At 44.0% G+C, this 15,379-nt stretch overlaps 1 protein-coding gene across 1 annotated transcript in view; it reads right to left on the minus strand.

The window, feature by feature from the left end:
• The window catches only part of LOC138283610 (dynein axonemal heavy chain 11-like), a 2,790,563-nt gene that overhangs the window by 1,915,925 nt on the left and 859,259 nt on the right, over positions 1-15,379 (minus strand). The window contains exon 29 of the mRNA XM_069221547.1: positions 1,523-1,645. Coding sequence (XP_069077648.1) covers positions 1,523-1,645 — 123 coding nt within the window. The remainder of the gene's footprint in view (positions 1-1,522; positions 1,646-15,379) is intronic.

The raw sequence follows: 15,379 nt of genomic DNA on the forward strand, positions 1-15,379 counted from the left end.
GAGTTGCCAATGCTAATCACTAATGACAATGAAAACAGTTTTATACATTTGCTTTAGATGTTTGGGATGCCACTGATGAATGGTGGAAGTTACCCTCAAAATGATGGCAATAGTGGCCTCTAAATATTTTGTTGCATTGGTATTCATTCATGCATTTTTAGGATCCACAAGTCACTTTAAGTGGTCCACAACAAAACAGTAAACAGTTCAATTATTACCTTCGAAAAAACACTTTTCTCATTTACAGGTTCCTTGGTTTCTTGTGTGTTGGCAAAACAGCAGTCTGAGACACCATTTAGAATGATGATCACTTACCTTTGTTGCATGCCTTGATCCCTTGAAATCAGCCTCTACAAAGCTTTTGTTCTGGATTTATCTGGTATTTATTTATTTACTACAGGTCTTTACTCACCTCTCTAGCACTTGCATTTTACACTTTCTGTGGCACTGTACTGCTTTCAAGGTCTGGGAGCCCATTACACTCCTTGGATTTTGTTGGACCTGAGTATGCTGAAATGCTTTGCCATTTGTTTTACTCTGCCAACATACACAGCTTTCCATTGCTAAGCATAGGATAGCTGTGCAGCATAATTGGCCAATTACATTACTTCGAAGCAATGCTTCACACATGTGTGGGTGATACACATGTTAGTTTGTACTGCATGGTTGATATGGAGGTTGGTGAGAGAATACAGTATGCTGCCAGGAGGTTGTCTAATGTTTTTTGTATTAATATATCTTGATAGGGATATGCTATTCTATTTGACATCTGTACACATAATGTCAACACCATTTGGGTCATTACGAAGGTCGCTGTGGTGGTCTGACCACTACCAAAGCGGTAGTCCGACCGCTTTGGCAGTGGTCTATCTGCCACATTACCACTGTTTCGGTTGTGCCACGGTCCAGCACCACCAGTTTTCCTCCAGAGGAGGGACTGGGGGTGCTGGCATTCCTAATCTGCCAGGGCAGCGCCGCCCTGGGGATTATTACCCCCTGCTCCACCAGCTTTTACATGGCTGTAGCACCGTCATGTAAAGGCTGGCAGAGACAGGGCGGCATGGGTAGTGCAGGGGCCCCATGTTGCAGACAGTGAACAGCGCAATGGGTGCTAGTGCACCTTACGCACTGCAGCTTTGCCGCCAGCTCATAATATTGTAGGCTATTTTCCACTGGGCCAGTGTGTTTCCGCCCCCTGACCGAGCGGCAAACTCCTAATGGGGCCCAAGGGAAGGAGGCTGCACTGGCGGCAACCTGACCGCAGGAGTTTGGTGGACAGCCTTTTCAGTCCACCAAGCTCATAATGGACCCCTATGTGTCAACCAATACAACACGGGCCAACTCATCAAAGAACTGCAACTGTCTATAACTAACATCTACCGACATAGGTCATTGCCTTGGAGCCTCTCTTACTCAATTTAGCCATGATTTTTTTCTGGAGAACCCCCCTCCTAAAATATTGTAATCAATCCGAAGTATGTGGGAATTGTCAGTGTTAAAGGTTGTAAGGTAATTCAGTCACCTGATTGTCCTCAAGGTTTTCGATAAGATTTTCATCTGACTTCAGAAGTGGAGTGCCTGTGGTATGATGTTTTTCATAAGAAAATTCCATAATGCTCCAGGTGTACTTAATCTCCACAAGAACCTGAAAAATATTAATAAGGTAATTTACTTTCCTTGGATACAGATTGATCTGGAATTGTATTTTTTCTACTTAACAATGAATACAACTGGATATAGCGGTTGCCTTTCAAAAATATCCATTCTGTCATAGTTAATTCAAATTTAACCATAGAATGTGTACTTGGCAAGTCAGATATCTTTCTCTTAAATTTGTGCAGTGATGCTATTTTGAAACATAACAGCTCTATGTGTGGTGGAGAACAATATTATGTTCTGGTTGTTTGTTGTAAGCCCATGTTTGCACACAGTATTTTATTACATTGATGCCGTACCCTAAGTTGGAAACATGGTTGTCTACACACAATACACTGTGATGAAAGATGAACATGATACAAATTGCATTCAAAAGTAAAATCTATGGACTGGAGTACCCTTACTTGACAGTTAAACCATAAAGTTCCTATAACTCCTGGTCCATGCTTAGATTTTCAATATAAGCAACCAACGTTTCAAAGAACTAAACAATACAGTCCTATGATAAACATTCCCCAAGATTCATTGTTTGAGGTGGATTTAGTTTACTGGCATGTATCCTGTATTATCCTGTGATAATGTCTATGGTAGCGTAGTAGACAAAGAGACATTAGAGTCTTAATACCCAATCCAGATTTGCATAATACAAAATACAACTACAGCTACTAGTAGACAGCAGGAATCCGAGGCTCCCCAGTGTCATTAGCATTTCCTTTGGTTGCTTTGGATGACCCATGCCTTATTTCCATGGAAGGCTCGGGAGAACCATGGATAGAAAAAGTACAGGGCAATTCCCATAAGAGTTTAATCAAATTTAGGAGGTCATTCAAGATATGGTGGTAGCCAAAGAGGAGGTTTGCCTTAGAGAAACAAACCATAATTGTTCCTGACAGAGGGTACTCTCCATGTGAGCCCCCGGCAAGAAAACTGCAGTCCCTCTATAAACAGGATGGTCATACCAACTAACATAGACCAGCACCCTGTTGTGTGTGGACTGCCGGTCAGTGGTGCAATCTGAGGCTTTGCCATTGAAACCTAGTGGCTACCCTAACTCAGAATGAGGTAGACTTGTTTGGCAATCAGATGTCAGATTGATTTATAGAAGGCTTCACTAAAATCTAAATGACTTCTTAATAGACAGAAAAAGAAGAATGAAAAAGTAAATGAAAATGCTAAATAACACTAAAAATGTAGAGGTGAAAATAGGAGCTGGATATTGGTCTAAAAACCCAATAGTGAAGTCTAAATATAGAGGCATAGTGGAAAGTATATTCAGAAATATTGCTAAGTACCTTTACAGAATGTTTCAGTGTGATCCAAACCAGTGCTCTCTAACTCTGTATCTAAAGTGGACACAAGGCAAGATAAGGTTGCTGAATGTTGTTAATTTTGGACTTATAGGAAAATGTAGGTTTAGTTGACAGCAAGTCACAGGCAATACAAGAAACAAGAGCCTCCGAATATGTGTGATAGTAAACAGGTTTTAGGAAGAGGTTCTCCAGTCAGTGTTCTCTATGATGGTCCTTTTTCGACAAACGTGTTTTGGCAGAGATTGGTCAAGAGTAAACATGTTCAGTGGTTTTAAATCAGGTTGATGAGGCCATTCAGTAACAACCTTGGGAAAATAACAATCTTGAAGTAAGTTTCTCTTTAAGTTAGAATGCTTCACAGACTTAGCAGAAAGTGGTATATGTATTTCAAATAAGCTTTACAGCTTTTACGATTGTTATTAGACAATGCCACCGACTGACAAAGTTGAGATCAACTTAATACTCTGACTGTGTTTCGAGGTACATCAAATTTGAGCTATCCAAAATACTAGGAACTTTGTATCATTTTCTTGAAAGTTTAAAGAGTACATAGTATCTCATATCAAAAATACAACTTTGTTTAAAGTTACATTACTGACCTGTAGCAAATGGGTTTTGTCCATTTCACCCACCAGTGCTTTTCAATAATGACTACCAGTTTTTAATTTTTTTATCGTAGGTCAGTATCACTTCCTCAGTATCACTCACTGTAAATTATGGTAATTCAACTGAAGGTGTTAGTTTCTGCCTTTTAAGATATGTCCATTAGTACGCAGCTGAGCTAAGTGGAACTGAGCTGGTTACAAGTTAACCCGTGCATATGTGTGCACATGTGTGCAGGTTCCATGTGTGACGTTACTATTGTGCGCAGTCTGGTAATTGTGCATAGGTAACCTTTCACACAAGGGACTCTGCGAGAATTGGTGCAGACTAGGGGTAGGCCTTATAACACAAGTAGCAATTTATGGACTATGAATCTGCATCTTTGGTAATTACTGGGAAATCTGTAGTGCGTTCACTCTATCTTATATATAGGCAAAATCTACTCCAAAGTACACTTTCACTCCACTTAACATTATACGGTCCAGCAAGGTATCTAATTGAGGTAAAACATGCATACCAAGTTTAACTTTGCAGTTCACAACACACTATATAGCCACATCTTATGGGACATCAGGAATTTTCACACTTCTCTGCTCATCGTTAGATTCCAAGTCTTTGTCCCATCTAACAGGCCAAATTGATTTCTGTACTGCCCAGCAGAGGAAACAACACACTCCACCCCAAAAGGAGCAATTGTCAGTGATTGACTCATCTCCTGGGAAAGGAAGGGGTAGTGAGGAAATCGGCATCTAATAACTGCACCTGGGCTGAGACAGCCGAGCTGACTTTTACAAAGGGGAAGGGTCAGACTACTGGAGCCAATACAGCAGAGGCTCGTCTTTGAGTTTTGGGTGGCAAGGGATCAGGCAGCAGCGACAGCTGACATAAGTTAAAGGTGGTTGGGCGGGGGCTCTGGAGCAGTGCAGGGGAGGAGCTTGAGAGAGGAGCACGGCAGGTAATAAAAAAAACACTTACCTGGTGCTGCTGGCTGCCTCATGCTCCTCTGCTTCCTGGTCCCAGCAGTCCCTGGGACAGCATGAAAGACTGTGCAATCTCTGCGCTTCTCTCATGTTCTTACCAAGCATGAGAGCAGCACATGGTTTGGCCTGAGCAGGCTGGTTTGCCGCTCTCTCAGGCACAGGGAGTCTGAGCTGTTTCCCCAACAACTGGGTTGGAGAAACCTAACTGTGCATGTGGAGTTAATGGCACACTCCACTCCCTCCTTCCATGGCCCAGCTCCACCCCTCAACGTACTTGCTGGCTCAGCCAGCAGCAGAAAAATAAAACAACATGAAATATTGTTTTATTTTTCTGCTGCTAGCTCTGAGCCAGCGGGGCGACGCTCCTCTGCCATTGCGGAGGAGCCACTGCTGTCAGGCACTGAAATCAGCTTGGGGTGGAGCTGAGGCACTCAGAGGAGCTCTTTCGAGAGAAATCTTCAAGTCGTCATGTTGGATTGTCCCAGAATGCTTTGCTATAGGGTTGGAACAGGGAGGGAAGGATTATGTGGCTTCCTGGGATCTGCAAGGGGTGCCTGGCATCAGGAACTTGTCTCCCCCACTTAAATACTCCTGCACATGGGTCAGACAGTTGAGAAGACCCTGGACCTGTGTGCAATGACATTGGAAAAGAAGCCCAGCTGGAAAGAGAAGCCACATGATGCCCTGAAAAAATGGATTAAGGCTTTGACTCCAGTTGATCCCCAGGACTAGGATGGGTCTCACAGGACCAGTGGAGCTGCCCTCTTATGCCCTCTGAGAACCAATTGAGGGAATGACCTAGACTCTACTCCCCCCTTTAGGTGTTCTGCAAGACAACGAGGAGACTCTTTGGCTCTGGGGGTGTTAACAGGTGGGTGTTCTGCTGACTGAATGAAGAGGAGCTGTGCAAGATGCCCCCACCAGCAGGATAGGAGCATGAGGAGCCAGGCAGAGGAAAAGATTTGTGCACGGAGCCAGCAAATCCTGCTTCCCACAGAATGTGCCCCTTTAGATGCCAGGAGGCCTGTTTAAAATGCTCCTTCTAGCAGACCTGGCTATAGGAGCAAAACAAGGCAGCACTCAAAATTGACTCAATAGGGTCCAGGAATTGCTGCTTTGAAGAATGTCTAAAACAAAGAAACACAAAGGCACTGCAGTCACTCCAATTGCCCCTGGGGTGGGCCAGGGCCACGGGGTTGGCACAATGGTACTTATTTGTATTATGCATGTGGCCAATTCCTTGCATCACTAATTACCCTGGATATTACAGTCTCTGAGGCCGTTGTAAGAATCAGTTTCCTACGGACACTATCCCCAGGCACACAAAAGAAAAAATGAAAGCACAACTGTGAGCGCTACTACATTCATAGTCTACTGTTCTGGTGTGGCCATAGCGTGTGCCCATAACAAGGGGTGGGGCAAAGGGCCCATCACAGTCTCCACTCTGGCGTGAGAAAGAAGAGTGGCTGGCTCCTGCACCGGCCGCTCAAAATGGAACAGCGCAAAGGAGCTAACAGATATCATGGAGGCCTTGGGGCTTCCCCTGCAGCCCCCACCATGCAATCCAGCATCTCAGTGTCCCAGACGGGTCCTGGACACCGAACCAAAAGAGAAATGGTTTGGTGCACAGCCATCAAAAATAGTAAAAGGACGCACCAGAGCCACCCATTAATTAATAATTTATCCCTGTGAGGAGTATCACTTAATACCCCAGAAGGCTGATTTACATATGTTCCTGCTCCTGTTGTGCCCCAAAATGCATGTGTACCACCTATACCAATCACAGTTGTTGTGTGGGTGTATGATGCACAGCAGCACCCCAGAAGTTATTTATTAGACACTGAACTTATGTCTCCTGGGGCATTATGCCCGCGGCCCCAGAAGAAGTTCACCATTATAGAAGCACTCTCATAGCTTGAATTTTTGCTCTTGTGGTCCGGGGTAGGGGGCACTTAATGGTTGTTCCTATGTCTAAATTTGTGACCTGTAGCAAGTAAAGAAAGACTCAGATACACAAGTGATATCGAATTCAAATATTTTACTGATCTAAGTGTGAGCATTTGCCATTATACTGAATGCCTATGATTAGTAGAATTGGTTCCACTGAAGTAAATGGTTTTATAAAGTTCAAACATGATCTGCGGTTGTTTCCATGAATGCGGTGACACCCTGCCAAAAAAGCAGGCCTGCCGTAGTTATACTGTCACATCTTTTGTATTAGGTTGACACAGCATAATATGTGGTTTTTATTATTAATATGGTGAACCCTTGACAAAGGCAGTAGGCCTGCCTTAGATATACTGTTTCCTCTGATAATATGTTACCTTATGAAGGTATAAAATGTGGTTATTATTATTTTTGTTGTGACCCCTTGATAAAGCCAGGAAGTCCTGTTTTATTTAAAATTGAGGGAAATAGGCAGTAACGGTACAGACGGTCAAGAAGACACTAATGTCTCTGCTAGGATTCTCAAACAGAATTTCAGTCTTTTCCACATCTTGCCTTATGCAGCATTCCTTTAAGGGAATATTACTTTATGTTGTTCAGTATCTCCCCACTTCTCTCTCTAGGGTCCACTGTCAAAACCTGATCATTGCTCTTGAGGTCGCATTTCTCATCGTCTTTTCCCCTCCATTTCCCTTTCTCTTCACCATTTCAATCTGATGCATCAAATCTTTTGTGCTGGGAGCCCCCTGGATCTGCCTTGAGTACCCACATTGACTGACGTTTATATCACACCATTGGCATCCTTTGTTAGGACTTTAGGTTTTAATATTATCTCTTACAATGATGACACTCAGCTAGCTGATCCTCTCTCTGTCTGAAAATGCAGCAATTTCTCAGGCTTATTTAATGCACTGTGGGTCTGCAGTTGCCAACAGAATGAGCGTAACCGCTAAACAGTGAGAAAAAAGCTTGTCCTATTCAGTAAGGATACCTCTTTCTGGACCACCGCCTGGTGGCCCCCAACCTTGGTCCTCTCCTTCAGCTCTCACAAGCTGCCAGAAATCTGGGCATCATTGCTGATTATCACCTTTTTATGCTAACCAAGTCACTGCAGTGTCTGCCTGTTACTTTAACACTCTCAAAATGCTCAGGTAAAAATGTTTGTAATAACTGACGCTTAATGCACAGAAACTGTGACCCAAACACTCTTTACCAGAAGACTGGACTACAGACATGGCTCCTTTGTTGGCATTTTTGTGTGTCATTTCAAGAGACTTTAAGTGCTTCAAAACACAACAAATTCATGTATCCTTCCTCTTCTCCAGCAGCATTCTCCACACTACACAAGTTCCGTCCCTTATATCCAGTTCAGAATTCCTGTGAAACAGAAAAGCAGGGTATCAGGTATCCTCTTCCGAAGCAGCAGGCCCTTCCTGGTATCCGACTGTGGACCTTACAGGTCTTGGAAAGGTTAACCCCTCCTCTTTTGTGGTTGTCCTCATTTGCCATAAGCAGCAGGAAGCAATACCCCTCCTCTTTCATTTCCAGCAGACCTCCTACTGGATCCACGTGGTTTTTCCTCTCCGCAAGGCCCACCCCTTTTAAGTTTTATTCCTGTCTCCTTCCATCCATGTGCTCCAGTAATTGTGTCGGAGAGCAATCTGCTGCCCTGGGACTACCTGCCCTGCAGTGTTACCTTCCCCGGTGTCAACCACGCCACTCTGACAAGATGGGCCCTGAGATGAGCTCCCTGTCCTCTCTTACCAGGCCACTATACCAACCACTGGATCTGACACTTTAACCTGCTGGCACCTTCATTCCCCGTGCAGTGGGTGCATTCATTGGCACATGGAAACTGACTTAATAAGTGTTGAGATTAACTTCCTGGCTCTCATTATCTGTTCCATCCTTCCTACTCTCTCTGTTACAGGGCACAGCAAGCACATATGGGTGTACTGGAAACTAAATAAAAACAAAGATTTATACCGGATTTAAAGACAACTCAGATGAGCTATAGTGCAAATAGAAATGGATCCCAAGTCTGCAATGTTACGCCAAATTTCATCTGGACAAAAACATGTTACCATAGACACCCAATGGAAATATATTGTGCCTTACAAAAAAGACCAATATCATAATCCAGAGGAAGAAGAATGACACGTAATTTGCAATAAAGCTCCAAACAGTAGCTATGTACCAAAAAAGAAGCAGAAGGATTTTGATGCCTGGAAGCTCAAGAAATACTAGTTGTCAACTGGCACTTTAAAAAATGAGAGAACATTTGAGGATAAGAAACGTATAAAGAAAAATTACCCCAGGGGGCAAGGAGCCATTCAATATGTGGATGCAAGAGAGCGAGAGTAACAACCTCTTCCAGCTATGGGCATAATGATTAGGTGGATCAGGGAGGGTTCTGCGACATGCATGGAGAGGACTGAAAATAAAGTGAATAATCAATATGGGAGAGCACAATGCAATGCACAGGAAATGGTTACTATAGTTTGTTGATTCAAAGAAAGAGCATATAATCTAAAAGATTTGTTGGAACAGACTCTCATTCTCTTCTCATTGCAACAACTATACTAATGACTTTTCCCAAATGCTTTTCTTTTTTCCCAATCTCTACTCATCTTAACACATTACATAAGTCCAACAGATGATAAAAACAAATGTCAGGGTAGCTGCACAGGACATACAGATAAGTTACAGCCCATCAGTCTTTTATTGTTTCAAAGATTAACATAGATTTTTTGGGGGATACTTTTAAAACCTTAAATAAATCCTAAAATAGTAAAACACCCTCACAGGCATTATGTGGCGCCATATTATTGATACTGAATCCAAATGTTTTGTGGGCTAACCTAGAAAGTAGTGCTTGGAAACAAACATTGAGACTTCCATCTTGTTCAAAGGCCCAAGCAATTACTGTAGAACTATTTCATGGCCGTTTCTAGTTGCCTCACGATCCCTAAGATATTATGCTTCACTTTCATATCAAACCTGTAATAAGATCTCGGTTTTGTGTTGGAACGAATGAAATAAAAGCGAATTGCAATTCGCAATAGAAACTACAAACCAAGTTAAGAGAATGAAGGAACTTTTTAATGTTGCTAACATCTAATCTTTTTTTTTGGTTAAATCTCTTTATAGGAGTTTATAATAGTAGAACACATTAAATAATTCTGGGGGTGGGAGCACAGGCTCTCCCACAAGTCACAACACAGGAGTTACACCCAGACTGTGCAGACGTTATCATAAGGTAATCACAACTATCTCCATCCATCCATTATCACAAGTACTTCAACAACATTAGGGCACATAATCGAAAGAAGGAAGCCTCCTAGAACACCTCTCAGCACTTCCTGGTGGACACAGAAACCCCGGCAGGTGTCCCAAAAGGAAAAAGGGAGTGGAAGAGAAAGAGACAAAACACTGCCACATTTCACCAGTCCAGCCAGGCACCCTGTATCTTCAGGGGACAGGTCGTTGTTGACAGAGTGATAGTAGAGTTAGTGCACTTCCTTGAAACTGAATCTCTCTTTCTGATATGGGCACACGAGCAGTAGAAGAACACCGGGATGCTCCAGCACTTTTCTTGGATAATAATAACTGTTGGCACAATCACTAACACTGCATTACCAAAATCCCAAACTGAGTACCATAACAATAAGTACTGCAACACCAGGACCGGCTTCACAGAGATTCACTGTTGCACACTACAATTAGAACTGTGGTTGCAGTTATCATGCACAAGAAAGACAAACAAGGGCATTAATTATATCACGTATAACTTTCCTACATGCATAGGGTTAAACTAAAAGGAACAAAAACAATCCAAGAAACACAAATGTCCACTCTGGGTTTAAACAGTTAGGGTGGCACAGTTTGGTTTGGTTTCACTATGTGTGTGAAAAACCCTTCAAAAGCAAATTCCTCAAAACTGAAACACAGGCATGAATGACACAATTTAAATCCAAGAGTTATGTTATTAGAGAAAGAAAAGTCATGTAAATGCTCTCTTTAAAATTGTCACTTTTTATAGTACTTGAGCTCAAGCAGATTTCCTGAAGCACATTTAGGCAAGTAACTACAATAATAACGTAGAATGTTCAGAAATGCATTTGTCTCTTCAAGATGAGCACTCTGCCAAAATACGAGGTCTGAATTAAACCAGCTGCTCTAGGAAAGCGCAGAGCTCAAAGAACAAACTCCCTGGAGAATACTAGTCACTTAGATGCAGTCTTTTCCAGATTGCTGGAGGAATGCCTGGTGTCAGCTAGTACAGGAACGAATAAAATATTTGCCTCAAAAGTCCTAATTACGAGGATGACAGCAGGGGCTGGACTTCCAAATCAGATGCTGAGATGAGGAAGCAAAACAAAGCCAAGAAGGGAGGCATGCATTTATAGCCAATCAGGAAAGCAGATGAGTTTCCACATGTGGATGATTCACCACACCCAATTAGAAGCACATGTCTACACCACACCCAGTTAGAAGCACATGTCTACACCTGCTCACATTAGCAAACAAGCATTGGTAGAATAAGCATTGATAAAAGCAATTGTGTAACACAGCACATTATGTTTACTGAGAAACATGAATGTTTAACCAAGAACGGAGATATGATTTTACCCTAATCCCGGGGGATGCTGACAGATAATGCAGGAGGCACCTTGGGGATTCCTGACAGTGACCAAACAACGTACACAGGTAATGCAGGGTCCCTACCTTCGAGTCTGGTGACGGTGGGGTCATGGGTCTCCGTGTTCCAGTGGCAGCAGCAATGGCAGGTCTTGTCCAGTCGTGTTCAGTCAAAAACGGAAATGGAAACCTGAAAAACATAGGTTTTCACCTCATTTCCCCTCCAATCCTCCAATCCGTCAACTCAGGTGTGGAGATAACACCCAAAAACACCCAAAAACAAGGGAAGGTAGCTTGCCACACCTGTACTCCACACCACTAGGTATTGGAAAAAAATTTTTTTTAATATATATAACCCTCACCATTTAAGGTTTATGCATGCTACACTTGAATTGTGAATAACATGTCATGGAGGAGTGTTGGACTGACAAAAGCCCAAGACCAACAAAGGCCTTTAGTGGAGGCCTAAAACATGTTGGTGAATGTAGGGTCATAGGACCATCATATCTTTAAAACCCATCCTTAGTATATTTTTAACAGTTCCCATCCACACTATTAATATTGGGATACCTGGGGACTGGATGAGGATTTTCATTATAAGAATGTGCCCCCATCTGAGTATCACACAAGAGCTCCCTTGAAGATGGTCGAGCCCACCCTGACCTTTAGAAGTCAGGCTGAACCCAATGATGATGCATGCCACATGAGTGGGTGAGGGTTGTACATAAAAAAAATGTTTTCCTTTCCCACACCTAATGGTGTGGAGCACAGCTGTGGCAAGCTAGCTTTCCTGGTATTCCTCTGAGTGCCTCGTATCTAGTGGATACTCTGTGTTGGTAACTATATATTGTAGGGAGGATGTATCCCCTCACCCTTTGGTTCAGGGATCTCCCCAACCTTCAGTTCAGGAGGGGGTTGCTTACCCTTCTGAATGACTGGTGGAGGTACCACCGCCACAATTGGCTTGGCATTGAAGGCCCTTCATAATCTGCTTGGTGGAAAGGTTGGCTGGAGTCCCACCACCAATACAGGTGAAGATTCTTGGTGGAGTCTGTAGGACTCAGGTGGTTCTTCGCCTATGGAACCACCAACATCTAAATCTGTCAAGGTGGCTGACGAGATTTCCGACTGAAATCTAACAGCAAGAATGTTACCACCAAGATTTAAATCAGGACCTTAGTGTCCTGGATAGCCTGTAGGAATTAGGCGAACTGCTCCAAATGCTGCTTCAGTGTGGCCTTCAGCTGGGACCCTCTCATGAGGCTAAAAGCAGCGGCTTGCTGACCTTGGGTTTCACCATCTTGGGATGTGAAACAAGACAAAGCAAAAGTGGGGGTTATCTCTTGCCCCTACTAAGTCCACTCACTCTCCGTCTTTCAATGGGCAGAGGGGTGTTCTGCACACAGCACAGTCCAGAGTGGGGTCGTAGGACTTCTACCTCAGGTGGCACCAGTCCCAGGACTGTGGGGCAGCCAAGGCTCTTGTCCCCATTAGAGGACGAGGGGAGGAAGGCCAAACTACACCCCAAGCAGAGACAGCCCACTCAAGGGTCTAGCAATCATCCAATGGTAGGCTCACCTCCAGTACAGTTCTGTCCGTGTACTCCAGTGCATCATAGTGACTATGGGTCCTGAATCCATATCTCCTTGTGGCGAGGCACCAGAGGCCCCAGCTGGAATCAGGGCATTTGCTTCACCCCCATAGTGCCCGCTGATGTCTGACCTCCAGACATATGGGAAGAAGGTCTGCTGAGTGGCACTCACATGCCCCTGGCTCCAGATCAGGTCACAGGCGTGGGACCACCCCAGTGTCTACAACAGACTCTGATCGCCACTTGGGACCTATACATGCCCGCTTGCACCACCGCCGCATCCTCACAACTGAGCAACACATTCACAAGCTCTTCGAGCTGCATGGCTCACTGTCTCACAGTGAGAGGCGGGCACTGCCCCCACCAATGCTGTGCTCTGAATTCCCTTGCCAGGGTGGTCTGTGCACTCACAGTCATCAGAAGAAGGCTTCAGCCGCCGTGTCATAAGCTAGGCCATGTGGCCAATCCTCACGCTGCCTTGAAGACTTGCCAGCTGCAAGTTTCTGGGCCAGGGTGTCCCATCCAACTTCGAGGGTGCGTCACAATTTGTTGTGTGGGGTCCTAGGACACCAGGGGCGAGATGCGACAGGATAAGACAGGGCCTGTGCCAATTTCAGCAAGACACGTCCACACTGGCCACCATTTTGGCCAAGCCCCAAATAGCATGTTATCTTCTAGATCTCTCAGTATCTCTAAATCTTAAATGAAACAAAAAGCTATGAAAATGTCAATTAAAATGGATAACAATTGTTCACAGACAAATAGGGCAGTATCTTTAAGTTGCAATGTCTTAGGTGCTGAGTTTCTTGTTAATGATATGGCTGAACTTTGATATAGGTTTTGTCTTGAAAAAAACTACAGAACAATAACCATAAGATCTTGGTACTTTCCTCATGGTTGCCCCTAACATTTCACTCCCAAGTGATACTCGGAGATATGAATTTTTAAGAATTGAACTGCGGTACAGTGCTTAGAAATCAATAGTGCTAAACAATTACTTGAGGTTGCGCTAAACTAGGGTAAATCCAAAGTTTAGGCAGACTGCGATGGAGGGCAGGCTGGCTACAGAACCCACTCAGGGCTGCTGAAAAGTATCATGGATGTAGGATTGAGGTTGCGTCGAGGAAGTGATGCAAAGATGATGCATCGGTTCCGTTCCTCACAGTCCTCAAGATGCATCATTGTTGAGCCGCACAGTCATTGAAGCTATGTCCTTGAGGCGTTGAACCTCTTGCGATGAAGGCGATGAGTCGCTGTTGAGCAGCGCAGCTGGCGATGCAAAGGCGATGTGCCAGGGTGATGTGTCGATCCTGAGCTGCCCAGTTAGCGATGTGAAATCCTCATCATCAACAGCAGCGGCGGCGATGCATCTGCATTGAGAGAGGATGCAGTAGTTCTGATCAGCGTAACAGCGTTCATGCATCTATTTCTGTAGACAAACAGCTGCAAAGTCTACTTTCAAGGACCAGGACTGGATTGGCACCTCTTGGCAGGGCAAGACTCACATTTGGCAGAGCCCAGCAGCTGAAGCAGGATGGAGGGAAGTCTTTGATGGCCCTGAGACCTCAGGAGGCAAGTCAGCAAGCCCTTGAATTCACACTTGTCATGCATAATCTCCCAGAAGAGGCACATATTTCTAAAGAAGTATTAAAACTCTAATGATGAAGGCCACAGCTGGTTGTTGGTCTCCTACAAATTAACTAATACTGCCCACAATCTAAGGTTGGATGCATTAATTGAAACAATAACCTAATTTACTAATGTGAAGTACCTTAAGCCTGGCAGCTGTTTGGAAAAGCAATTTTCAAAGTATAAAATGACTCCTGTAATTGAAGGTCTCGCTTACCATACCTGGATGTGTCCTCATGGTAAGCTTTGTTAATGGTGCTACAATATTTAGATATGTTATTTATGTAAGTTGTCTGATACCAAATGAAGATTACAACGTTTATCCCAGAGTGTGGGTGCCAGACTTAAATGTGGCATCCTTGGTACCCTCCTGAGAACACTTTTTGTGCCTGTGGAAAAATACAAGAGAACTGGACCTGCTGTCTATGACCTGAGAAGAGCCTAGAAAACTGGGCCTGCTCTCCTTCTTGGACCCAGGAAAAAGAAGTAAACTCCAAAGAGCATAATGTTGATCTCCTGTTCAAGCCACAGGGACAAAACAAACTACAAGAGACTGTTCCTACTACTGCTCAGCTCGCCAGTTCCAAATAAACATACCCTGGATCCTGCTGATGGCCTCTACCTGAGTAAGTCTTGATCCCCAAGTGATGTCCATAAAGTCCTGGACCCTTGGCTGGTGTCAAAGTGTACTCTTTATATCAACTCTGGTAACCTGGGGCTTAAAAACATTTTTGGCTTCATGAAAACTCTGGAGGACCCGGACCAACCTGCCAAGCCAATCCAGCAAAGGTGAGTTTTACTTAGGACAAAGATTCAGGTTACTCCTGCTCAGAGCTTTTCTGGAGCATCAAATCTGACTTAGCAGGACCTCCCGGGGAAGGTATCTGGCCTCGTGGAATCCTTTGTGACTACAGCACGCATCCCTGCCCTGCTGAAAGAGGCTGAGCTCTAAGATATTGACTAAGACCAAAGGTAGAAATCTTCACTGAGTGAAGGTGCCAAAAGTATCTGTCCAGCGAGGG

This window comes from Pleurodeles waltl, chromosome 3_1, assembly GCF_031143425.1.
Source record: "Pleurodeles waltl isolate 20211129_DDA chromosome 3_1, aPleWal1.hap1.20221129, whole genome shotgun sequence".
In the NCBI taxonomy this organism is placed as follows: domain Eukaryota; kingdom Metazoa; phylum Chordata; class Amphibia; order Caudata; family Salamandridae; genus Pleurodeles; species Pleurodeles waltl.